This window comes from Coffea arabica, chromosome 2c, assembly GCF_036785885.1.
Source record: "Coffea arabica cultivar ET-39 chromosome 2c, Coffea Arabica ET-39 HiFi, whole genome shotgun sequence".
In the NCBI taxonomy this organism is placed as follows: domain Eukaryota; kingdom Viridiplantae; phylum Streptophyta; class Magnoliopsida; order Gentianales; family Rubiaceae; genus Coffea; species Coffea arabica.
In genome coordinates, this window is record NC_092312.1 from 27539260 (window position 1) to 27566601 (window position 27342).

The following is a 27342-nucleotide window of genomic DNA, read 5'->3' on the forward strand; positions in this document are numbered from 1 at the left end:
ATTTTTAAAAATATATATTAATGAGTTTGTTTGGATTGGTCTTTATTTCCCCAAATATATTTGCTTACATCATCATTACAATTTCCAACACACCTTTTTACCTTCCCAATTACCTTTTTATCTCACATACATCACATCACAAAAAGTGCTACAGTAAAAATATCTCAAATAACTTACAATCCAAACAAATTGATTATTAGAATAAAATAGTTCAAAAGGCGTCCCAAAAAACAGTTAATCAAAACGGAGCCCAAATTATCAACTTGTTAAAGGTAATTGGCCACTACGTCACAAGTCTAAAATCTATTGTGTAGCTAAAATCCATAAGATGTTATACTATACCATTTTGTTCCGAGACTTTTTTTTCTTCCTAACTTCTTATATAATCCAATTAGTTCTTCTTCATCCAAAGTAAAATGGCTTTTTCCATTTTTATTACCCTTCAATTTTTTTTTTTTTGTCGAAAACTATAACTAATATTTGTATTGATCATAGAAACCTTATTAGACTTTAGAACAAAGGCCTCATTTCTATACAAAAGTGCATTACTAGCACAGAAGTCTCCGTTTGGATTGCATTTTTCGTAATTTTTCATGAAAAATTACTGTAGCGATTTGATGTATGTGAGGAGAAAAGGTAATAGGAAAATGCGATCACGAAAAATGACACAATTTTCTGACAGAAAATGGCAATCCAAACAGGGCCGCATCATCTCTCATCTTTCTTTTTTCAATTTCAAATGTGAAACACAGGATTCAAAAGTGTATCTGTGTTGTCATTCCTCTTTCATTTCTCATCTCTCTTTTTCTCAATTTCAACTATGAGATACAGGATTCAAAAGTGTATGTGTGTTGTTTTTTTTTTTTTTTTGTCAATTGTCATCCCTACTCTTATTTCTACTCTAATTAGAGAGAATCTCAACTAAGCCTACGAAAAATCGATGAGAATAGAATCACTACCAGATCAAACGAATATACTATACACCCGTCTGAATTTAAGCAGAGTCATAAGAATTTAAGCAGAGTCATAAGAACGACATTTTAGTAGGAGGCAACCCCAAAGCCTCAAGGGCTTTATGGTGGCCACCAGCTCAGGAGCGGGTGTTTTATGTGTGCTGTCATTTGTTTAAGAAAAGGCAAAAAGCAATTATGAAACGTCAGAAAAAACAAGCGTCAGAAAAGCAATTATGAGGCGTCCAAGACATTTCAAAGAGTCAAAACCGTCTTTTTCTCCTATTGGCCATTTGGATTCGGACCACTCAACGAAATCAAACTTCACATGCTCTGCCTGCCTTGCCATTGCTGCCAAGTCGTTTCTAAAAATGGTCAAAGTAATTTCTATACTGCTCCCATGAATATCGCTTATTTCCATCCATGATACCAACAATGATTAGACAGGGTAACATGGATGGAGGTGGAAATTTTGAATACACAGGCCAACTTTATTGATGAATTGGCTGTAGCGTAGAAACCTCAAAAAGTTACTCGTTCATGAAAAGAAAACACAAACAGTCTTTACGCGTGCACAAATCAGGTCGGGACCATGAATTTATTGATTTTTCTGCAAATGGTTTTTTTGAAAAATATAAATTTTTTCTAACAAGAGAGGATTGAGATTTTAAAAAAATGGAAATGAAAAAAATCAGAGATTTGAATTCAGAATTTCTAATTTAAAACTTTCTCCACGACAAGTGGTTGAATTTTACTGCTGTTGAACTACTTCTTTGTTAAGGTCTTTTGAATCTATCTGGAGTATAAGAGATGGCAACGTATCTTCAATTTTAGATTAGAGAATAAAGAGAAGGAAAATCAAACAAAAGATATTCTTGCTCCAAACTGGAAGATAAAATTTGTTTTATGGAATCTCGTAAATGTTAGATTAAATACAAATAAAGGCTATTTTAGGCTACACAGCTTTCATATATGATTCAACTTTGAGCTCTTTGACTTACAAGTATGTTTTTCACTTGTGACATAAACTATCAAGATACTTGTTTTAGGGGGGGGGGGGGGGGGGGGGGGAAGAAGAAAATATAGGAATTCGCAATGTTTCATTAGTAATAGCATAGTGGAGTGCTGAAGTGTGTGGTACAAAAAGCATAAAGCATTCTCATTTCAAAGTAGATATATCTATCTATGCACATTTTTGAAAAGAAAAAATTTTTTTCCACTGCCAAATTTCTACAATTAATACATCTTTAGCCACAAAATGATCCAAAAGCTATCTTACATATGATTTGATTTGGCAGGCATTAACAAGTAATCCTACAAAATGCTTCCTTAATACGAGACATTATACTTAGACAAAATTAACTTTTAATTTTTTAGCCTTTTTCTCAAGATGCGGTCAACTTTTTATGCGTCTTGTTGGATTTTATGTTTCACGTAAATATATTTTTCAATCACTTTTTTTACCTCATATACATTAAATTAGTTTGGATCCTTCCTTCTCTTTTTAATGATCTGTCACCTCATTCTAGCAAGTCTTTGACATGTTAAGAGTCTCTTCTCCTTAGTTTTCAATATTTCTTGGGGTTGAACTATAACTTCTAATTTTTGGGCTAGACTCCAAAGTTCAAGAAACAAATGTATTCTATTATCACAATTTTTGCCATTAATTATCATATTCATGCCTAATTCACATGTTCTCTTATTTGTTTGACTGCCATAGGTAGCAATTTTACGTGCCAAGGGCAGAACTGGCGTTTTAGATACAATATTAAAAAAAAAAAAATCCCACAAAATTACCTCTTCCAAGTCCAAATTGCATTTAGACTTGAGAAGGATAATTTTGGTATTTTAAGAAATGGCTGTGGAACTGAAACATGGGATGTGGCATTAACAGCTTCCCAACTTCATGCATGATTTTACTTGCGACTTTTCTTACTAAATCTTAGAAAAATGATGCAAAAAAAAAAAAAAACATTTACAGTATAGTATGTTTTCTAGGTGCTTCATAGTGTCAAAATGTCATCTTAAATAGGGGGGAATCAAGCTATTAAATGCTAGAATCAATTTCTCAACTTTACACTTTGATAGGCACAATTTTGTGTTCTCAAATTTCTTAATGTTTTGGGGCTTTCAGATTCTTGCCTTTTTTTTTAATATATAATGCAAGACTTACTATAATTTCTAATAATAGGAAGTAGGATAGAAGATTCGTTACGACAAGTATACATGGTGGATCTTCATATGCTTACAACAACATATCACAAAATGGATGGCAATTTTCTCATTGTCTTATTAATTTCTACTGTCGCATGTTACATATGAATTTTGGAATGAATATTGACATGCCAAAAATGTGATAATTATGTCATAAAATATCTTGCGCTGTCCAAAATGAACGAAAGTTGAAGCTGATATCTACCTGTTTACCTCCATTGGAGGTATGCACATGTTACCTCATATCATATTTAGCCATAATTTTGAACAATAGAAGGGATATAAATGAGCTTATGAATTCGGTACCTTAGTGTTCAATCTTGTTTATTCATTTTAATGAGTTTGAACTTCTGTTTAAATTTAGGTTGTTTATTTATCAAGTTTCAAATAAACAAAATTTTATTCAATTGAACTCGATTGGTTGAATTTATTTAATTATAGATTTCAAATTTTAAACTAATTGAGTCAAGCTCAAACCAACAAACACTACATGTTATTCATGTTTGAGAAAATTAGTTAGCGAATTAAGACTTACCAAGTTGAGCCCGATTTGAGCATGAATAGCTTGTTTGACATGATTAGTTAGCGAACCAAGATCTTATCAAGTTTATTTTGAATTAATTATGAGGAAAATGATCGGTTTCATCCTTCACATCTCACAAAAATATTCTTTTCGTCCCTCACTTTTAAAACGAAGCAATTTTGTCCTTGACATTTGAAAACTGAAATTATTACATCCTTGAACCCAAATTCAATCTAAATCGAATCACCAATCAACATGATTACAAATTTTGGGGGTGTAATTGGTAGATCACTTGGTTAACTCAACTTGATATTCATGTGAAATTTAATAAAAATAAAAAATAAAAAATTATAACATAAAAAAGAAAAATTAATCTTTCCTACATTATCATTGTATATACTGACAGTTTTATGTACCGTCATATCATTTTAATTTTAATTTAAACATCAAATTTTATATTTATGATATACATCTAGATTCGCAATCGGATATACTAATAGTGCATGAAAAGATTTACCCAAAAAAAAAAAACTCTACTATTCCAAGACAAAAAATGGCCTTTTATATTTGATTCAGATTGAAAATTAGATTTAGAGATGTAATAGCTTTAATTTTTAAATGTCAGGGACAAATTTGCTTCATTTTAAAAGTGAGGGACGAAAAAAATACTTTTATAAAATATGAGGGATGAAACAGGTCATTTTCCCTTAATTATTGAATAAGTTGATGAAATTTTCAACCCCAAAAGCTTGCATTGTGTTAACAACAAAAGCCAAATTTAAAGATAATTTCTTCTAAACTCAAACTAATGTTCATTGTGAAGAAGATTTAGAATTAAAGTTCATCTTTCATCTTCTTTTCTCAAATGTTATAACCCGCATTCACCAAAACCACTCAATTTTTAATTTTTTTTTTCCTGAGTATGGTTCTTAACCTATTTTAGAACAAAATCATTTTGAAAAAATGTACCACACTAGTTCCAAAAATTTAGAACTATTGAATAATGCATATAGGCACTTAAAAAGAAAAACCATTTGGCTACAATTTCCCCCTACAACTCCCAAAGAAACCCAAAAAAAAAAAAAAAGACAGATCCAAGGCCTCTACTTGGCAATTACACCGTGTTAAACATTAGGAATAATTTCAGAAACCTCCCCTGAGATTTCTGACATTTACACTTACCTCTCCTGTGGTTTGAACAATTACACTGACCTCCCCTGAGGTTACTAATCCTTTACAAATTCAGTCCAAATGATTAAAATATTATTTTAGAGAGTGTAATTAGAATTTTGTACCTGATTTGTCATTTGTGCCACATGTCCAATGAATGGCAAAGTATGACAAATTAATTAACAATTAATAAACTTTAACGAGCGTAGTTTATAGGCAAATACGTATTGCCTATTTAAAGTACCAACTCTTTACATGAATTTTATTTTCAAACATTTATTTTATCACAAATATTTATTCTCAAATACAGATTTGTATTTACTCTCAAATATTTAATTTTTGTTAAATACAAAACCTATCAGTTTTTCTTCCGTAGAAATATTAATATAACATTTTTTCAATTTCAATTACAAATATTTATGTATTTAACATAAATTAAATGATTTAGAATAAAATACTCATAAAGAGCTAATACTTTACTCATGTAATGGATGAAAGTCATAAAAAATTAACATTTTATAGGCCATTTCTTTTTTTTTTAATTTAATTTATATTAAATAGATAACCTATCGATTTTCTTTTTACAAGAATATTATTGTAACACCTTTTAATTTTTTATTACAATCAAATATACTATAAGAAATATAAGTAAAAAAGAATTATCCACAACTTTTGATTTGTTCTACAATTTGAACTTATGTCACCAAAAAAAAAATTCCATTCTTATTTCCTTTGATTCTAATAAACTAACTACTCGTTTAATACAACAAATAATTGTTGAACTTAGTGCTCTGTTTCATTTTGATTCGAAGGAATGAAAAGCATGGAACTGAAATAACTCATTAAAGTGCTTTTTAAAAGATTATGCAGTACAATTAGGTCGAATGGAATAAATATTCAACGGCTTGTGAACCCTCAGGCACTGTTGTATTCAATATTTGTTCAATTACTCTTTTACCTGCAAATGCAATATAGGCGTTAGATTCGGCAATAATGATATCACCCAACATACCAAAATTGGCTATTACTCCACCAGTAGTAGGAGATGTAAGGATTGATACATAAAATATAGGGGGAGGGATAGATTGGGTGGTTCGGAAAAAGAAGTGTAAGTAAGAAATTTCAAATTTGAGTTCTTCCACTTACGCTAAAAGAAAAAAAATAATGTACTACACTAAAATAACATAAATAAAAACTAAGATAAAAAAAATATTATAAACATAACAACTTTCTTCTAAATTAAACTTAAAACTCAATCCCAGATATCCAAATTCATCTGTAAATACACAGAGTCCAGACTGAAAAAACCTTATCATAGTCCGATTCAATCCCAGTAATTGATAGTATTTGATGAATGAAATCCTCTAAATAAAGGGATAATTTAAAAAACCTCCCTTGTGGTTTGTAGCAACATCACTTGGTATCTCTTAATTTTGAAAAATCTCACCTACCTCTCTTCAGTTCAACTTTTATATAACATTATTAAGAAACTCGTATTTGGAGAGAGGAAATGTTTTTCATACCAAAATTGCCCTTGTGTTATCCTACTATTTTTTCAAATGCGAATATATATCACTAAAAGGTTGAAAATAAAGACAAATAGTGTGAAAACATATAGTTTTAAGAGGAAAAATATGTCACTAGGTATTCTTAAGGTACAAAAGATTACTATTTAAGAGTATGTTTAAGGTGCTTCAAGCTAAAAAAATTATTCCGTTCAGTGTAAGGTGTTTATCGTCAATTTGAAAAGTTTTATAAATTTAAGAATTTTGAACTTTTCTAAGATTTTTTTTTGTACAGACCAAATGATTTGAATATCAGAAACAAACATAATGTCTAAACTTATATTTGCAAACTCATTTGAGGTGCTTTCAAAAATGTAAAAGTAACTTCAAAGTATTTTTTGGATGAATTTAAAATTTTATAAATTGTTTAGAATTTTTTAATGTTCTAACCTTTTGTCTAAATCGATGGCTTGAAAACAAGAGAAAGATAATTTATTAACAATATATTTAAAAACTTATTTGAGGTATTCTCAAGGCACAAAATGTTATTTCTTTTCTAATTACAACAATATTTTATTATGTATTATAACAATATTGACTTCAAAAATTGGAAAAGCAACTTCAACCTCATTAATAAATTGTAATTCTTCAGGATTTAACGATTTTTTATGAAAACTAAAGCTCCACAAGAAAAGTGCAATTTTGGAATAGAAACGTTTTACCTTTCCCAAAATGAATTTTCAAATTATATCTTTTTGAAACAAGTTGATAAAATTACAAAAAGTTATAAGGTAACTGAGATTTCTCAAAATATATTTATTTGCCTCAAATCTCAGGAGAAAAATTTCTAAATATCCTAAAGAAAACTGTGGAGCCCTTGGTGACAAAAAATTTTCCTAGATCCCTCCTAGTCCTTGACCTTTGCATTTGATAAAGAGACATATTAGTACACTGATTAGTCTCCAAAGACCGAAGTACAGCAGCATTATGACGTGGAAAGGCAGCGGCAGGTCTACTTTTAACTTTCAAACCACAGTTGACTAAAGACCTCCAGCTAAAATGCGCCTCGGCGTATACTACACCACCCAATGCCTTTGAAGCTTCCCGAGGCCCCGCTCCTTGACCTATGCGCTCTACGCACTTTGCGTATTCAGGTCTCCCTCTTTCTCTCTCTCTCTTCGAGCAGTTGTTGGAACTTCGTTGACTGAACATTAATTACATTAATACCTCTCGTTCTTTCCTACTCCTAAAAAAACATTTGATCCCTGGACTGACAGATTTCGTCAAATTCATCAGTTTTTTATGCTTGTATTTTATCGAATATATATGTCTGAATCTTGGGAATGACCGGAAGATCTCATCTTCGCCGGCCAGCAAGGGGGTGCTAATCTGACGGCAACCCACCTGGTAATTTCCAAAAGGGTTTACGAATCTGTGTTTTTTAGGTTGGAAAGATTGAATCTTGGTACTCAGTTTGGGTACTGGGCTTAATGCAAAAGCTGAAGCTGGGTTTTCTGAGCTCAGTTTTGGCTTGAAATGCTATTTTGTAGCTGTTAATACGCTTTCTTGTGTCGTTTTTTTGGCTTGTTGAGATCCGTGTTTGATGATGATGATGAAGTTTTTAGTATCAGCTTGGAATTAGGGCTTTTTTATTTTGAGCTTAGACAAGAAAGGGTTTTTGCTTAAATCACTGAGGGTTTTCTGAAATTGAAACCCCTAAGTTCTTCATAAATTTGATGCTTTAGAATTTGCTTTGTGGGTGGATTTGCATGGATTTTGATGCGGGGTTATTGAGATCGGCGGCTGATAGTGTTGTTTTCACTGATAACGCAACGGCTTTTTTCGTAAATTTGGGGAAAGCTTAGGAGATTTGTTGTGATAGTAGAAGTAACCATGAAGAGATTGAGGTCAAGTGATGACCTTGACTCTTTTGGTGACAAGGCAGCGTGCAAGGACTGGGGAAGGAGGGATGAGGATTCTGGTTCATCACATAGGTCCTTGATGCACAGGAGCTCTTATTACAAGTCAGATAGTGCAAGAAAGGGTATATCTTCTTCGTCTTCTAGGTATGATAGGGTAGAAGATGATCGTGATAATTTGAGACCAGTTAGAAAGCGATCTGATTATGATGTTGATAGTTATGATAGGAGGAAGAGCTATGATAGATACAGAGAAAATAACAACTCTGAGAGAGGGGTTTTGAGCTCTTCTCCGAGGGGTGGATATGGTGCTGAGAGGGTTCATCGGTCTGAAAGCTTTTCAGCGTTGAGAAGAGAAGTTCCAAAGGGGTTTAGATCAGAGCGTGATAGGTCTCGGCGCGAAGGAAGTGTTTCATCATGGCGCAGGTTTGGTGGAGCTAAAGATGTTGATGACGGGACCAGGGTTGGCGCTGATTCTGTCAGAGTCGCTAGAGTGGACTCGGATGAGGTTGGGAAGGTGAGGTCTCCTCAGAGATTGAAGGATGCAAAGTCACCACCATGGTCAAAGGACTCTGGGAGTGAGCAGACTAAGAGTATGGAAATTAGAAAAAGTGAAGATTTGCCTGTGGAAAGCAGTGGAAACAACAGCGAAAGGGAGGAAGGGGAGCTTGAACCTGATCCTCGACCGGTACCTGTATCTGAGCCGATTGCTGAAGATCAAGCTTCTGATGGATTGCAATCTTCTCAGAAGGAGTTTGAGTGTCAGAACCATGTGGAAGATAAACACTTGAACGACAGGGCAACTTCAACATCTGCAGAAAATGTGGTGTCCAGTAAAATGTCTGTCCAGGATGAGCAAGTAGAAGGTAGAGTGTTGGAACATGTTAGTGATTCCACAAAGGAAGGTAATGGGTTGCCTGATTGTGAAAATCTAGGCCGGTTGACAAATAACTATTGTGACAGATATAAAGGCCTTGCAGATAATGCGGGCACCAAGGAAGATAAATTTTCACACACAGTTGTTGTTTATAATGAAGAAGTTGGTGAATCACAAACTGTGAAAGAAGAAGAAAGGGAAGCCAAGGGAATAGATCTTGAAGGTGAAGCAGGTGGAAGTGATCTTCCAGAAAAACATACAGGGCTTTCAGAGGATACTGGTGCTTGTTTGCCAGTTTCTTCACATGTAGTGGAGGAAATAAACGAGAACCACAAGGATAAGGGAAAAACTGTCGCTCTCTCAGCTTCTAATTGCACTCCTTCTACAGTAGATGAGTTTAGGAATGCAACTGAATCAAGTGGCCCCATGACTTACAGAGATACTTATGCAGAAGGACCAAGTAAAAGAAGCTTGGATCTATTCACTGCTGATCCCGTTAAAAGACCTGAGAAAGAAGTAAAGTGGAGTAATGACAAGCCCAAGGACGAGAAGCTTACTCTTGACCTCTCCCTTAGCCTACCGAATGTGCTTTTGCCTATTGGCTTTCAAAATACAACACAGGCGCCTGGCTCTCCCAGTCATGGAAGGAGCGTCCAATCATTTCATAGCTCTTTTCGCACTGATTCTGATGGGTTTAATGGATCAATGTCATTCTCAGGTTCCCAACACTTCACCCACAACCCTAGCTGTTCCCTAACTCACAATACATTGGATCAAGAGCAGTCCGTTAAAAGTCGACCCTTATTTCAGGGAGTGGACTGGCAAGCTCTCGCCGCAGACGAGCCAAAGAGCAAAGCCCTTCCACCACTTGTTCAAAAACTGTTAGCAGAGGGGAATGGCCTGCATCAGCAGTATGAAACTTCTCAAGGAAATTCAATTGCTCCAGCTTTGGCGCAGCGAACTAGATCAGTTGAGGGAAATTTTAGAGCACCAGGTGGACTGGAACGGCAATTAAGTTTCAACAAACAGTATCCTGGAGTACCCTCCCAGCATCCTAATGATAATAGATCTCCTTCACAGAGCCTTGGTTCCCATGAAACTGGGTCTGCATATCTTAAGGATAAGAAACAAGCACTCAGAGAGAAGAATGGTGGTATTTTAAGCAAGATCAGTAACCCAGAAGGAAGAGAGCAGCTATGGAGTGTTGGAGCTGACTTTGTTGAGTCCATAATAACCATGATAGTTTCAGAGCCACTAAATGTTGTGGCTCAGAGGTTCAATGAAATATCTGCACAACATATGGCTTTTCTGAAGGAGTCCGTTGGTGATATAATCAGGAATCCTGGCAGGCAGTGGCAGCTAAGTGCCATCCAGAAAGCACTAAAGAGCAGGTCTGACATTACCTTGGAGATGCTATTGAAGTCCCATCGAACACACTTGGAGATTTTGGTGGCTGTGAAGACTGGTTTACAGGAATATGTTCAATATAATTGTGATGTATCAGCTTCTGATTTGGCGGAGATATTTCTAAACATGAGGTGTAGGAATCCAACATGCTTGAGTCCTTTGCCTGTTGATGAATGTGATTGCAAAATCTGTGCTAAGAAGAATGGTTTTTGTCGGGAGTGCATGTGCCTTGTGTGTTCAAAGTTTGACATGGCTTCTAATACTTGCAGCTGGGTGGGGTGTGATGTATGTCTACACTGGTGCCATGCAGATTGTGGGTTGCAGGAGTCTTACATTAGAAATGGGCATAGTGCCACTGGACCTGAGGGTGCAACAGAGATGCAGTTCCATTGTGTTGCCTGTGATCATCCTTCTGAGATGTTTGGCTTTGTGAAGGAGGTATTTCAAAACTTTGCAAAGCAATGGACTGCAGAAACTCTTTCGAGGGAAATTGAACATGTTCGGAGGATCTTCTGCGCAAGTGAGGATTTGAGAGGGCAACGATTGCATAAGATTGCCTTGCAGATGCTTTCTAATTTGGAAAATAAAGTTAATCTTCAGGAAGTTCAAAAACAAATTGTGGGTTTTCTAAATGGTAAGAGCTCGATATCAGCTACTGTATTTTCAATTGTCTAAACCTTACATTTTCACAAGAAACTCAATTCTGTCATGTATACTTGATTTTATTGTACTTTATTATTCATTTATTTTTTACCTTCATGTCTATAGGGGACAAGTTAGGAGAAGCAGAATCCTTGATGCGTCACCAATTTTTAGTTATGTTGCACTCTAAAAAGCACTTTCTACATGAAACTGAATCATCTTATACAAATATGCAGAACCCCCATTACACTATGTAATCATTATTTGGCATCCTCTCTCTAAGATTGATTAAAAAGAACCTCTTCAGGTCTTTACATGTGAAAGCTTGTTTACATACGAGTGTTATGGACATTATTTTATGGTTTCAAAATACAATGCACCATGCAAAGCATATGTCTAAGGGCTTTGGGAAACACAATGCGAAATTTTCTGCACTTTATGTTGAAATATGGTCTGAAGCAGTTCACTTATTATTTTATACTTTGATGTTTGGCTCGCAATAAGCCTTGAAAAAATTTTTTATTTGTGAAAATTCAACTATCTTTCTAGAGCAGTTTGTGAATGAAAAGATTAGCTTTTTCCTTTGCTTTTGACCATTTTAATCCACATTAGGTCTATAAATTGTTTTGTGGTTATATTTGCATAAAAAAAACAGAAAATTTCTTGTTCTTTCTTTACTAAATATGCTGTACTTGTCTTGGGTAAACTACATGCTCCTCTGCTATCTCAAATCTCAAAAATCTGTGTGTCCTCTCCAGAGTTAATAAGCTCATATTGAGTCTTCTATGTTCCTTCAGCTAAGCATTACTATTTGAACAACCTTATAGTTAGCTATTGTTATCATCTTTTCAATGAAATAGTGGTTTATGGCTCCCAAGTTCGTATGATGAATAAATAAAGTGCTTTGTTTCTCTTAAAGATATTTAAATAACCAATGTGAATTACATTGTGTTGAAAACATAAGCCCAAATAAGCTTTCACACAGACATTTCTAAACATTTGAATAAATGTAAAGTCCTATAGGATACTGCAGAGCCTTCTTTCTGCTTATTTACTTCAGCTATAGAATTAGTAAGACAGAAACCAGTCGAATTAAATGCTCTTACTCAGCTCAGGAAGGTCTGCATAAAATGTAGTCAGAAAGCTTTAGTTTGCTGATGTCATTTGATTTCCGTTCATACTTGTAGAATTCCTTTGTATTTGCCTTACTATTCCGGAGTCTGAATGTGCATGTATATTGGTTGAATGATTTGTGACACTTTGGCTTATGTACTACTAATATGGATTAAGATGCCAGCACTGGGTATTTGGGTGGCTTAGGCTTCATGTGGTGTATAGGTGATTAAACAGCCATCCCAGGTGTTCACACTTGTCACTGCTTGCTACAGTTCGTTTTGGAACTTGCATTGGTCAGGGATTTTGGCATGCCTGTTAATTCCATTTTATGTGAATGCCTTTATCATTTTGGAGCTGGAGTTTTCTAACTTGTGCATCCTCTGACACGATTGCAGATGCTGATTCCTTGAAGCATTCTAAAGCCCCTGTTATATCCAGAAAGGAAATGACACTGACGATTGATGAAAAGACTAATGGTATTGCTGGGCCCAGCAAAGAAGCTCAATGGTTAAATTCTGTTAGCTTAGAGGCGTCTCAGTCAGATAAGCAGACGGGTTTTTTTCCAAGGTTGGAAGGTAATAGATATGATAAAGATATGCTGAAATATGATTTGCAAGCAAGTACTCCAAAGGAACATGTTTTTGATGAGCTGGAGAGCATCGTGAGAATCAAACAAGCAGAGGCAAAAATGTTTCAAGTACGTGCTGATGATGCAAGAAAAGAAGCTGAAGCATTGAAGCGCATTGCTGTCTCAAAGAATGAGAGGATTGAAGAAGAATACAGGAGCCGAATCGCGAAATTACGCCTGGCTGATGCTGAAGAGATGCGCAAACAGAAACTGGAAGAGCTTCAGGCTGTTGAAAGATCTTTGCAGGATTACTTTCACATGAAGATGAGGATGGATTCAGATATTAAAGATCTGCTCTTGAAGATGGAAGCTACAAGACGGAACCTCACCTTGTAATTAATCAGTAATGTGCTTCCTATCCCACTAAATCTCATCAACACCAGGATTAGATACTGGTATTGATGCCATTGTTGTAGGTCTAGTGGTCTACTACTCTCACTTCTTTTGTTGCTTGATAGGCGTACTGTAGTGTATTTTCTGCTGTAGCAACTGCTAACCAGAATCTGTATAGAGATTGCCCATCTGGCCATGCTAGTACGAAGATTCTCGGTTACAATCGGTGTCCAATTGAAGAAATTAGATATGAAGTGATATGATATTCTATGCATTCAACATTGTTGTCTCTCGATCTCAAAGAAGTTGAAAGAAAGCATTCCATATTCTTCAAAGTCAAGTCCATTCGATGTCAAATTGAATAGAACTGACGGGATCTTTTATTGATACTCATTCGTATAAAAGAATGAAAGAACATTGGATCTTCCTGCAAATGATGTATAATTCATGAACTATAATCTTATTAAGATTTGTTGGCTTCCTGAAATAAGTCTTCACTTCTTTTGTTTACAAACAGGTGTGACTATGATCATAGTTCAGTTGCTTTTTGTGTGCCGAAAATCATTCTTTTGCCAGCAGAAACCATCTGAGTTTTAATCAACATCAATTCTTTGCATAAGCAAACGTTGGATAACAGTTGATTATGCGTTTTTTGGGGGTCTATACGATTAAAAACACTCAGATGGCCAAGACATATCCAATATTTTTGTCAAAATAATTTAAAAGTTTCCTTAAAATCATTGGTTAAGAATGGTATCTTATCATCTCTTAGTTCAGGGTTTAATGAATCAAGAGCCATTAGGCTAAACAAGGTGTCGTTAAATCTTTGTATCCTTTTTTTAGAATGCTGAGCTTCAATGCATATGTGGTGCAAATTATTATATGCTGGGTAGATTGGGAGATACCTATCTGATCTGTGTGTATATAATGAACCTTTGGTGCAGAATCGTGATGTTAGAAGAAAACCACATGGAAAAAAAATTGATTAGTTTCATTTTCATTTCGGGGGTTCTTGGGACGAGGTGAGTAAAAGACAATATGAAAGAACCATCTAAAGCTACCAAAAACTGGTAAAATAAGAATAGAATATAAGTTTCTATTAGAGGTGAAGATGAAGCATGCCCACGTACCAAGATCATACATAGAATACAAGAAGTATTGCCCGCTTGCTTGCTCTTGTTCTTTTGCAGTAAAGTGAAAATGAAAGTTAATGGAACTAATCTAATCTCAATCATCATCTTCGTCAAAGTCAGAGTCATCTGGAACGTCATCATTTTCAGAATCACTCATGACATATTTTGCTTTACCACGATTACCGCCCCTCCGTGGTCTGGCTCTTGGAACCACAACTTGAGCTGACTCTTCTGTGCTCCCAGAAGCATTAGAAGCAGGGCTCTCCTCCTGTTCCTCACTTTCAGGTGATATCTTGTCAGTCTCCTGCTGGCTAAGCCTTTCCAGCACAGAGCCACTCTTCTTGTTGAATGGTGATGGCCTCATTCTCCTGACTTTTTTCTCAGGTGAAATCTTAGAAACATCAGCAGGCTTTAGAACTTCTGTAATCAGCTTCTGCCCAACAAGTTGAGAAGTTTTATTGGCCTGACCTCTTTTCTTTGGTGCTGCAGCAGGCTTAGCTGCTTTAGAATTGGCTGTTTTTTTCCTTCCTTTCTCTTTTGGAGCTGCCTCTACCTCCAGTTCAAAGTCTTCATCATCACTGATTTCAATCTGATCATCATCATCATCAGAAATCTCTGTGACACTTACCAAAGGCTTCTTTGTAGTAGCTCTTTTGCTGGGTTCTCTTTTTGGAATTTCAGTTTCCATGGCTGTAGACAGAACGTACCCATCCAATATAAGATGTCGACAGCAAATAATTAACATCACTTAGGCTTCGAAACTATTACATTTTTATGGGGGCAAAAATGACCAACCATGGAACAATGACGGTCAAAATATTATGCAGAAGCAAATTTATGACACAAGTGAACCAGTATACATGAACTTACTTTCGGACTGATCAGGGGAAGAAGACCCAAGGTTATAGGCTGCTAGTCTATCTTTTAGTGCAAGCACTTCATCGTCATCTTCATCATCTTCATCTCTCAATACAGAGAAAGTTTTTCCCTGCCATGAGTCATGGAAAATGTAAGTAAAATATCAACTAATGTCAGAAAATAAGAAAGATGTCTTTTAATAACATTCACACCTTTCTAGCAGGAGCTTTCTTTGGACCAGCTTTGCCTTTTGGCTTGGCTACCTCAACTACATTATCTGGGAAAAATCAGAAACTCTCAGCTTGAGATGCATGTTGCTAACTGAATGCAAAGCTAACAGCTACCACAATACATGAAAACTCACTTGTTTCCAAAGCTGAACTAGATGAAATTTCCATTGGTTCAGTTGCAGGCTCTGTGTTGCTAGCCTTTTTATTATACTTCCGTGGATTTTTTGGAGCTTGACGGGTAGGCTTAGGACCATCATCTTTCATTGCCTTGCTCCTCATCTCTTTTCTTGCTGCCTCTGCCTGGGCATCACTTATATCTTGTTCCTAAACCCAGTGACACAAAATGAGAAAAGAGAACAGGGAAATAGAAGCAACAGCTGGAAGAGGTGACAGGCTATTCTATCATACATCAAGTTGGCTCCCAAGAGCATCAAGGTCCTTCGTCCACAGAGATTTTGGAGTAGCCTTTATCAAATCATCAACCTCCCCCTTGAGCTTGTCTCTATCAGCACAGAGCTCCTGGACCTTCTCAAGAGTCAGGGATCCAATTGCCATTGATATCAAGTACTCGTAATCACTTGCCCGAACTCCTTTGCTGGTAGCCACTTCAGAACTCTCTTCAGTTTCTTCAGCATCCTCAATTGACCCAGCAACAGCTGCTTCCACACTCTTCTTTTTGGGAAAAGGTGTGAAACCTTTTTCTTTCAGTTCAAGGAAAAGATCTGCTCTTTTTCTGTTGCTCACTATAATACTGCCTTCTACAACTGCTAGGATAAACCTGACCTTGTTATCAAGTTTCAAAAGCTCTAGTTGAAGATTGTCCAACAGAACTTTCTGCATACAATTATAAAATTACTGTCACTAACTAGCAAAAACAGTCAACCAGACCTTATGCACGGATGCATTTGGTTAATCAAATGCGCCAAACTTACCTTTCTTTTCTCATAAAACTCAAGCCTTAAATGGAAGAACTCCTCTAAAACTGCAAAGCAAAATTTTCTTGAGTGAGAATTAGGGCAACAGAACATGTTACATCAACATCTTCTGTTTGGTATAGGTAGTATAGGGCAGGAATTAGTATTTTGTTGGTTGCAAATTACATACTTTGTTCTGGGTTATCAAATTTCTTGATAATGCCCTGTGAGTCAAAGAGGTGCATGTTGCTTGTGCTAATTGTTGTGGTTAGCTTGAATTTCTTCAACAAACCCTCTTGCTTGGCCATGAGTAAATTCTCCTCGGACATGATTATGTCTAGATATACTGTAGTATCATCTGTATGGTCCCTGAATTCCTGTAAAAGGAATTCCACTGATAAGTACAATTCACATTCAACATTAATCCAATCAGTTAAAGAAAAAATTAAAACAAACCTTGATGAATGGATCCTTGACTTTTTCATTGCCCATCATAATCGATTCAAGGAACTCCTTGTAATCCTGAGTCCACTTCCTAACTGGCAGCTCAGTGACACGAATTGTTGTTTCATCAACTTCCTCTACAATTCCACTGACAGTATAGCTAGCTCCAGCTTCCTTGGTTGCTGTTTTCTCAATGGTTCCTCTAAATCCTTTATACCAAGGCTCCATGGGTTCCATTGGCTCATTATTCAACAAACGCCTTATGTTACCAATAATGTCCCTCGGATTGTAATTTGGAATATAGGAACTCCATCCTGTACCAATTCCTTCACTTCCATTAACCAGAACCATTGGGATAATGGGCATGTACCTGTAGCAAAAAGGAATAAACCATCATAATTAGCTAGCCATATCTTTACAACAAAAATAGCATCTGTAGCACAAAGAATCATACTTACCAAGTAGGTTCAATAGATTGACCATCTTCATTCAGATAATCTAGGAGGATATCATCGTCTTTTGGGAACAGGGATCGTGTGATAGGCGAAAGTCTAGTGTATACATACCTAGCACTTGCATGATCTTTCCCACCCTGCGAGTGGGTATACCATTGTATCAGATGGAGTCCATTTTGATCAGACAGTTAAATCTTTTATGAAGAAAGATTATTCCTGTTGCATTACCTGATTACGTGTACCAAATTGGCCATTTGGTTGAAGAAGATTAATATTGTTGCTGCCCACAAAATCCTGAGCCATACCGATGATGGCACTTGCAAGACTCTGCTCACCATGGTGGTAAGCTGAGTGTTCAGACACGTAACCGGAGAACTGGGCTACTTTTGCTTCCTTGACAAAGTTCCTCTTGAAAGAACAGAAAAGAATCTTTCGTTGACCTGGCTTCAGGCCATCAACCATTGATGGAATTGACCTCTGAAGATCCGCCAAGGAAAACAATATGAGCTCCTTGTTAATGAAGTCACTGTACTTGATTAGCTTTTCTTTCTGATCCAGGTAAGTGCCAGGCTGCAAGGAAGAAAAAGTTTGGCATCATGCTGTTACAATTAACAATGTAAACCTCAAATGCAAACCTCAAACTGCCGAAGCCAATTCTTCCTTGCTTCAATCTTCTTCTTACTGAAGGCAAGTTCTATTGCCTCTCCATCATTATCATCCACCCAGATGAAGTCTTTCTTGTGCTTCCCGAGATCTTTGAAGTACTCTTTTCCTTCTTTGGATGTGCTTGTCCCCAACCCCTGCCATGATGTGGGATGAATATTATGGCAACTATGCATTTATAGGACCTGAATCTCTATACAGCTCATCTTGATCACACAAACCTTATAATACTTTATGGACCAACCAGTTGCATTGCCGCTCAAACTTTCCTTCCATGATTCATATTCAGGCATTGTATAAAATGACAATACCCTCCCATTCTTATGAGTAGCCTGCAGTACAGGAAGTTCAAACTTCAACATGCTCAAAAGAAACTGTCCTTCAATATTCTCATGGATATGGATATAAACTACTGCACAATCAAAGAGCATGAACCTTCACTATAGGCGTGATGAACTCCACTAAGAAAGACGGAATTTTCAGCAATGACGGCCAAAATGAGTGAATGAAATTAATCAGCAGTCCCTTTATGTGTGAACCGTCATGATCCTGCTCAAGGACAAATCTAAAAATGTTGGTCCTTCACTCATCATCAAAAGCAAAACTGGAAGTTTGAGAAACAACAAGAGAGAGAGGAGACCTGATCTGTCATAATCATCAGGTGGCCATATCTCAGAGACTTGACACTATCATACACTTTTCCATGCTGGAGACCAAGAATTTGCTTGATATACTGAATTTCAGCATTATCCATGATTTGCTTGTGGCTGGCTTCCCTTACATTCAGCAGTTTACCTCTCAATGGAAAAACACCATAGAAGTTTCTCCCAACAACTGAAATTCCAGCCATCTGCACAGCACACAATGTCCTTTTTTGTATTCTCTGGATAAAACAAACCAACTCAAACATTGTGAGAGTCAAGAACATAGTAACTTACAGCAAGAGCCTTTGCTGAATCCCCTTCTGTCAAAATCAAGGTGCATCTATCAGAATTCTTCCCACCAGCATCATTAGCATCTTCCAGCTTAGTTATCCCAGTAATCCTCTGTCTTTTTGTTCCATCAGTTTTCTTAAGGTCTTTGCTTTGCTTGAAGTCTGCCCAAGAAAGGAGGTTCTCTACCACTCCAGACTTGGCCACTGCCAAGGAATTAATCAGTGAACATGACTAAGTACACTTGTAAGAGTTAAGTAATTTCAATAACAACACAAACTTAATAAGGACCAAATACTCACCTTTCTTGAGGAACTCTTGCGAAAGTTCACATTTAGAACCAAAACTGCTTTGTCGCAGTGTCAGTGTTTCCTTTGTTTGAGAATCAAAAGCAGGGTTGTCAATAAGAGCATTGACGAATACCCATAAATGATTTTTGACAGAATGAGCCTTGAGATTGGCATTCTTGTTCTTCTTGTTTACAATACCAATTATATGGTTCGTTATCTGGTTGGTAACATAATCAACATGAGTCCCACCTTTGATAGTTGCAATTCCATTGACAAAGCTGACCTGTAAAAAGCTTCAGAATAGTAAGTTGGACAGCAAAATTTGGCACGAAACGTATGCGACATGTACTGAATCAATCATCTTCCTATACCTGTTGAAACTGCCCTTCACTTAGACTTGCACATACCTCCCACCGCTCATTAACTTTCTCCACAATCCTGTAATATTTGTTAAACCAGTCATTGCAAAAACTGATATTGATATTAAGACAAAAATCTACTTTTGAAGAAAAATGAGAACCTTGGGAGTGGATCTGGTCTGGTCTTTGCAGCAGATTGTAGATAGAGATCGCAATAGTCAGAGAATGATTTGACAGGAACTCGCTGACCATTTAATTCAACCTTCACTGTCTTTCCTAGGCATCCTGCCAGATCAACCACTCGCTTTTTCATCAAAGCAACAACGTCATCCTCTAAATGGGTCATGTTAAACTTTGCCAAGTCAGGCTTATAAGTAACCTTGGTCCAGTTCTCGCTCTCTTTGCACTTAGATATAATGGGTTGAGATTTATTCCCCATGTTATTAGAGAAAACCTTGATACAAACAAGATATATTACTCATCAGTTCACACAAGAAACACTTGGTGAAATGTAAAACTTGTGGAGCTTCAATCAACATTTACTTTTCACGATGAGGAAAAAAAATGAAAAACAGAAAAGTTTATCAAAAGAATATTTCAGTATAGAAAAAAGGGCATAACCTAAATTAAGCTAAACGCTAGTTAAGCAAACCAAAGCCAGTACTTTGCCTGGTAAACATGGAGCCTCTTGACCCAGGTATACGTCCCAGGACATTATATTGATATTATATCACAGTCCGATTAAATTCCAGTTGCACAGTCCGATTAAATTCCAGTTGCAAATGAAATACAAAAGAGAAGAATTCTTTCACGAATTCAATATCAAGAACAAACAAGAAAATAGCTGGAATATAGGAAGTGTGGACTCATAAACTGTTAGAGGACACTCTGACTATGCATGCATGCATGTCCAACACATCAATGTTACAACTTGTTAAAAGCCCATATGTATTCCAATCAACCAGGCCCGGGAAGTCTGAAGAAAACTTAAGTTCAACCAGCTGGCAACTAAAGTGAACATGCTAATTATATTACACCTGCTACTATTTGCAAACAAAGCACAACCAACAGCCAGAGTCCTTAAATCGAAATTCCAAAAACAAATCTCATCAGAGCGAAAGATGAAGATTTAAGGAGCATAGGACACAGGATTCCCTCAATTGGATGGGTAAAATACTCTATAATTTAGGACATCCAACACAAGAAACGAAAATGCGAAAATTATCTACACTCATACGTACGCAAAACCCCAAAATATTGGAAGAGAGACGAAATGGATAGGTTGGCATCAAGGAAAAAAAATGTCAACATCAACTTGATTTAAAAAACAACAGAGAGAGAACTTACATCACTATGTAAAACCCAACAATATCAAGAAACCTTCAGAAAGAAAGATAATCCAAACAAAGGATCAAAAGAAAGAAACGCTCAGATATTATGAACGTTGGAAAATTTATCATCATTAATACAAAAAGACCACAAAATCAAATCCAATCAAGAAAATGTCATTTTATCATCATCCGAAAAAACCAGTCTATTAATTGTTAACATTTTCATATGATAGCTCCAAAAAAAAAAAAAATCAAGTTTCAGCTATAAAGTAATAATCAATCAGAAAATCCTAACAAAGAAATTAAAAACAACAAAATCCATAAAATATCCGGGACGCAGAAAAAATTCCCATACGCAAGGTAAAGAACCATAAATTAAATTATACCTAGGGAATCAAAACACTAATCAAGAAAACCCTAAACCCTAATTTCATCAGCATCCAAGACAAATCAGACCCATATCACAGCGACCAAAGAAACCATTTCCATGTATACGAGAAATTATGGAAGTAACAAATTTATACCTGCTTATACTTCTTCTGCCTCCTGCCATCAGCACTCTCGATAACAAATTCGGTTGAAAAGATATTCGTGAGCTTAGCTCCATACCCATTTCTCCCACCAGTAGTCTTCTTCACAGTATCATCATAGTTGCTACTCGTCAACAAGTGCCCAAAAATCAATTCGGGTACATAAACCCCTTCTTCCTGATGAACCTCGACTGGAACCCCATCCCCATTATTATAAACGCTAATAAAATTCTCCTCCACATTAATAACAATCTTAACCGAGTCCATCCTGGGGTCTCTCTGCTTGTTATCAGCCGCATTGACGAGAATTTCGTCAAAGATTTTGTAAAGACCGGGGACATAGGAGATCTGGCGGTGAACCATGGCGTCGTTTTCAAAAACCCATAGAGTTTGGGAGTGTTTTTCGATGGATCCGATGTAGGTATCGGGACGAAGGAGGATGTGTTCGAGCTGGGACTTTTTCTGGTAGGTTTCCTCGATGGTTTTTCCGGTAGGCAAGACAATGTTAGCATTGTTGCTTGATTGGAGAGGGAGCTTTGCTGTTTTTGAGTTTGCCATTGTTGCTAGGGCTTCTTTCCAGAGAGAGGAAGACACAGAGATGGTGTCTCTGAGGGGAGAAATGGAAGCGGAAAGTCAGGGGAGATTTGGGCATAAAGGAAAAGGAGGGGCATGTGGAGAGTTAACGGTCGACTGAGATTTTGAAATTTGAATTTTGAAATGGTGTGGGGAAATGGAGGGATGCTTTTCTGCTTTCCAGGGGCGCGTGTATGGGGCTTGGGCTTGGGCTTTGGTTCTGGGGAGGAAGAAGGAATGGTAGAAAGGAACAATTGCCTATCTTTAATAGTAGTAAGAGTTTGGGGGTTAAATCTTTAATAGTAGTAAGTCCCCAGTTTGCCTCAAGAATTGCCGGCTTTTGGAGTTAAGTCTGGGACTAGGTTTAATTAACTAACTTCAAAAGTTTGAAAAAAAAATAGTAGTAAGAGTTTGGGGGTCCTAATCACAATAACCAGTAAGTTTGTACGGCTTAGAATAAATTAAATAGCGTTCTGGATTGAAACATTAAAACTTGAAAAATAGTGCATAAAAATTAGAGTAAATCTTATATACATTGATAGAGTATATATATATATTATCACTGTTGGATATATGACTCATATACAAAATTTGAATTTCAAATTCAAATTATATATCATGCATCTAGAGGTGTCAAAATGAGTGATTTGGGTGATTTTGGGTTGGATAAAATAGGTAATAGATATAAGTGAGTCAACCCATTTAATTAGATGGGTATAAATGGGTAAGTCAAAAATTGAATCCGGCAACCCAATTACTCATTTATAACCCATTAACTTTAACTTTTTGTAAACTCATTTAAATTCATTTTTGCAAACTAAATATCAATTTACACCACATTTTGCATCCATCATTAGTTTTAAACATTTACTTATAAAAGTCAATAAGCCTAATTACCAATTTTTTGCCATCCATACTCTATGTTGTAAAATTACATATTTGTTAATAACTGAACAATAAGAATAAAAAAATTGAATTAAGTACTATAAAAGTTAACATAAAAACTTCATTCAAAAATCTTGAAACCCTAGCATTTTTTGTGTGTAAATTTAAAATTTTATTTTGGAAAGGTAAAAAAAGAGGCTAAAACTTGTCATAAATTGGTAATACTGAAAAATAAGTAAATTAACAAACTAAGATAAAATAAAATAATAAGATAAAACCAACAAATAATAATAATAATAATGAAACAAAAGTAGTTATCATAACAAAATGAAAATTTTTTTTTAAAAAAAAGGGTGGGGGAAGAGAGGAGGTTTGATGGGTTACATAAAATAATTGGATTAACTGGATTTGATGGGTTACCCAATAATACCCATTTAAATGTTTTCCACGACTCATTGCAAATTTATGTATTAGCTCATCATCATATGTAGGAAAAAACAACATTTCAGTAAAGTCTTGAAAGTAGGGTTAATTTCACTATCCACCCTTTTAACTATATTGGAATTTTTATTTTGGTCTCTAAACTTTGAAATGAAATACTTCAGTGCCTAAAGTTTGAAATCTATCCCACTTAATTAAAATCTGTCACACTTTAATTTCTAAATATAAAATCTTTTATGCTTTAGTCCCTAAAATGGGACATGTTTTATGCTTAAATGGGACAATTGAAGGTGCAATATGAAATTATCGTGTAGAAGTAAGGTCTGTACACATGGATCCACCAACCATTCTTGGTCATGTCGGTAAGTTTGATTTCATGCCCTTACAAGAATAGAAAAACCCAATTGCTAAAGTAGCCCAGTTCGCAAAGATTGACCCATTAATGTCATGGTATCATTCCCGTTCAGCCGCACGTTTCCGGACTTTGGCATTTTTGAGCTTTGTCACCGACAATTCATTTGCGCGTTTTTTCCAAGCACAAACCCAAAATGACCCTTGTTATCACTATTCCTTTTAGGAATGATTAGGGTCGCTATCAATCAAGTCGAGTTCGAATAGTGTACAATCCTTGTGCTTAAGTTTGTTAAACTCTTTAAAATTAATGTCGAGTGAGCTCGAGTTCTTTAAAGTTGAGCTCGAACTTAATTCACTTTACTCGAATTTGAGCTCGAACTCGTCCAAATTTAAGGATAGCAATTTTTGACGCAACACGATAATACGACTCGAACATGACCTGAAATTAACAGGTTTTAACACGACTCAAACTTTAGTGGGACATTATTGGATTAACCTATTAGTGATACGAATGTAAGCAGGTTGGTTGGTTTAACTCACAGGTTGACGCGCTAGCTTGGTAAACTGCTTACTTTATGATAATAATTAAACATTACAGGTGCCATTTTGAGTATGTAATACAAACTAACAACGATCATATTTGGTTTGAAGATTTCAATTAGAAGTTTTAAAATCTCCCAAGTTTATATCTTATCGTATATGGAACTATATAATCATGCTTCTAAAATGTTGATTAATTGTATCTCATTTTTTAAAGAGTTTTTGGAGAAAAATTACTTTAGTAATATTTTAGGATATGATATATGCAAGATAAAAGGTGATTAAGAAATGTGTAGAAAAAATATTCACAGAAAATGAAAAAAATTTTCAAAAAAGAATTAGCAATCCAAATAAGGCCAATTTTGTAACTTACATTATGCTTGGGGAGCTTTATTATCTATTTCTTTTGAATTTTTTAAAAACTTTAAATTTTGTGCTGACTATATGTTTCAAAAAATTTATCATTTATGTTAACAATAGCAGCATTGAATCGATTATATAATCAAATCGGTTAAAATAAGTAATCAAAATGGTAGACTGTTTTTAGGATAGATTAGTAGGTAGATTTGGCAAAATAATGCATCAAATTCTTTGAATCATATAAAATATTTAATGCGTTATGTGGGTCGGGTTGGATCAACCTGTCAACAAACATATTATGATACAACACAACACGAATGTCTAATGGATTGGATTAGGATTGAGATTTTCTAACATGAACATGATATTGACATGATACGATAAGTACATGACACGATCCATTGCCACCCCTATCCAAATTGAACTTAGTTGAGTTTAATCAAATTCAATTGAGTTTTTAAGCTCAATAAGGCTTGACTAGAAATCGATTTTTTTTTTCTTTTTTACTCGAACACTGTTCAGTTACCTTATCAAATAACTTAAATTCAACTTGTACTCGATCAACGTGGAGTTCGAGTTGAACTTTTGATTAAGCTATCCATGAGTCCCAATCAAATGGTTTAGTTAATTTACACCTAGGAATGACTAAAATCTCACAGGGCCTGTTTGGATGACTTTTTTTTGCTTATCTTTAAAAAATCAAAATTGCTTAAAAAACCATCTATAATGGTAGTACTTTAAAACACTCACAAGTTTTTTTTTTTTAAATCAAAGAAAAAATAAATTAAATAAGGTATTAGTGTCAAAGTGGCAAAGGTTGGTGTGGGTGGCGAAAGTTGCCAGTTGTGGGTCAGATTTAGACGATCACTAACATTTTTTTAAAAGATGATTAGAATAAATTACAATAACATTTTAGATAAATACCTAAAAAAAATTTGAACCATCCAATCAGATCCTTAATTGATTGTGACATCGGCAAATGTCAAGGAAATATCTATTTTAATTCGGAATACATATTCAAGAAGACATGAGAGAAAGATTACCAGTTGATCCACATAAAATTTTGAGATATTACAACTTAGGAGGTTTTTTTTTTCCTTTCTTGTTTTTAGATGTTGGCTTTTGCATTTTTTTTGTTCCCGTTTGAAAACGTTCAAAAAAAGTATTTAAACCAAAAATACGAGTTAAAAACTGATATTTAAGACCATTCCACACTGCAAAGTTAAGTTTGGATTGCAGTTTTTCATTGGAAAATTACGTTGTTTTCCTGTTACCTTTTTTCCTCACATACATCAAATCGCTACAATAATTTTTCCATAAAAAATCATGAAAAATGCAATCCAAACACAACCTAAAATACAACAATTAATTTGATTCATTTGCAGTCAATAACCATGAAAAAGAATTAGCTTGCACATGTCACTCTCATGTTTTCAGAAATTTGTCCCATTGTGAACAATTTTAGCCCCATGGGGATGAAAATGAAAGATGTTTTATTTTGGTTTTATAAAATCAAGAAATTCTATGTCAAACAAAATGGTTTGACAATCTTGCAGCCCTCGGGTGATCAGAAAGCACATGCGTGTCACATTGTGAAAGGATCCCCCAAACAATAGAGCATCTCAATGACCTCAACCATATAAACTAGATAATATTAAGTTAAACCTTTTTTTTCGTTTTTTTTGTCACCTGTGATTCCACCTCAGACAATGGTAGATCAAGTATATCTCTCACGAATGTATATATAATCCCAAACAAATTCAGCACCAAGAAAAATCCGACCATTCTTGTTCATTAGTTCTTCTTAGTTCATAGGTCATAACCTCAAAAATATTGGGAAAAAAAAACATGACTACTTCTTCGTCTTTCTTCTCTTCTTCAATTCTTAACATTCCCATCTCTAAAACCAATTCTCTCATCATCCCATCTCCCAAAATCCCATCTTTAGACAACCCTTTTCCCAGGATCAAATTCCCTTCAAGAAATTGTACAGCACCCATCAAATGTTCCTCAGATTCCAGTTCTACTACAGTAGTTGACGCTGCAGAGACATCCTCCAATTCAGTAAAATCGTCAAATTCAGACAGCAAGGATAGTGTTGATGGTGTTTATGATGAAAAAGCAGCTGAAGCACAAGGGAAATTTGGGGCCAGAGTTAGAGTAAAAGTTCCAATCAAAGTTTACCATGTTCCGAAAGTTCCGGAGACTGATTTAAATGGGAGAATTGGGTTCTTGAAGCAGTATGTTGCAGTGCATAAAGGCAAGAAAATTTCTGCTAATTTGCCGTATAAAGTGGAGTTTGTGGAGGAGCATGTTGAGGGGAAAAAGGGGCCGGTCAAGTTCTTTGCGCATTTGAAAGAGGATGAGTTTGAGTATCTTGACTGATTTAAGTATTTTCTGCTGCTTGAATTGTTTCTTCGTCTTCTTTTCTTTTTGGGTCGAGCATAATCCTGCCACTTGAATATGTAGACTAACTTTTTGTACACGTGCTGTTTTAAGTATTGTTGTAGATAATATATTTCTGAGCAATTTATGCAGCCTAAAGAAGAAGATATTGCCTAGTTTCATGGATGCCAATCAGAATTTTTCTACTGCTGCAGATAAGAAATTTACACTCGAGCATATTTAGTTATTTTCCAGTCTAAAGAAGAAGAGATTAGCTGATATGGATTTAGATCAAAACTATTTGCACTGTTTAGGTAGTTTATTCTTGAGCATTATAGTTGCTGTATGCAGTCTAAAGAAGAAGAATTTTTTAATTGGATC

The 27342-nt window shown here is 35.5% G+C and overlaps 3 protein-coding genes across 3 annotated transcripts; 2 read left to right on the plus strand and 1 right to left on the minus strand.

Annotated features, from left to right (window-relative positions):
- Nucleotides 1-7488: 7488 nt before the first annotated feature.
- On the plus strand, nucleotides 7489-13563 carry LOC113727094 (protein OBERON 4-like). Its single transcript, XM_027251078.2, has 2 exons — nucleotides 7489-11199; nucleotides 12719-13563. The coding sequence occupies exons 1-2, from the start codon at nucleotides 8256-8258 to the stop codon at nucleotides 13285-13287; spliced, it is 3513 nt and encodes a 1170-aa protein (XP_027106879.1). The 5' UTR covers nucleotides 7489-8255; the 3' UTR covers nucleotides 13288-13563.
- A 797-nt stretch (nucleotides 13564-14360) lies between these two features.
- Nucleotides 14361-22086, minus strand: LOC113727095 (DNA topoisomerase 2). The gene is made up of 19 exons (XM_027251079.2): nucleotides 21418-22086; nucleotides 19724-20016; nucleotides 19575-19641; nucleotides 19216-19486; nucleotides 18920-19119; nucleotides 18622-18831; nucleotides 18417-18530; nucleotides 18203-18313; nucleotides 17954-18118; nucleotides 17547-17888; nucleotides 17322-17455; nucleotides 16876-17233; nucleotides 16610-16796; nucleotides 16438-16487; nucleotides 15914-16339; nucleotides 15640-15829; nucleotides 15488-15552; nucleotides 15288-15405; nucleotides 14361-15107 (listed from the first exon to the last, which is right to left on the minus strand). The coding sequence occupies exons 1-19, from the start codon at nucleotides 21979-21981 to the stop codon at nucleotides 14512-14514; spliced, it is 4461 nt and encodes a 1486-aa protein (XP_027106880.1). The 5' UTR covers nucleotides 21982-22086; the 3' UTR covers nucleotides 14361-14511.
- A 4202-nt stretch (nucleotides 22087-26288) lies between these two features.
- LOC113727096 (ferredoxin-thioredoxin reductase, variable chain-like) lies at nucleotides 26289-27137 on the plus strand. The gene has a single exon (XM_027251080.2). It carries the CDS (start codon nucleotides 26425-26427, stop codon nucleotides 26959-26961), a length of 537 nt encoding a protein of 178 aa, XP_027106881.1. The 5' UTR covers nucleotides 26289-26424; the 3' UTR covers nucleotides 26962-27137.
- Nucleotides 27138-27342: the final 205 nt, after the last annotated feature.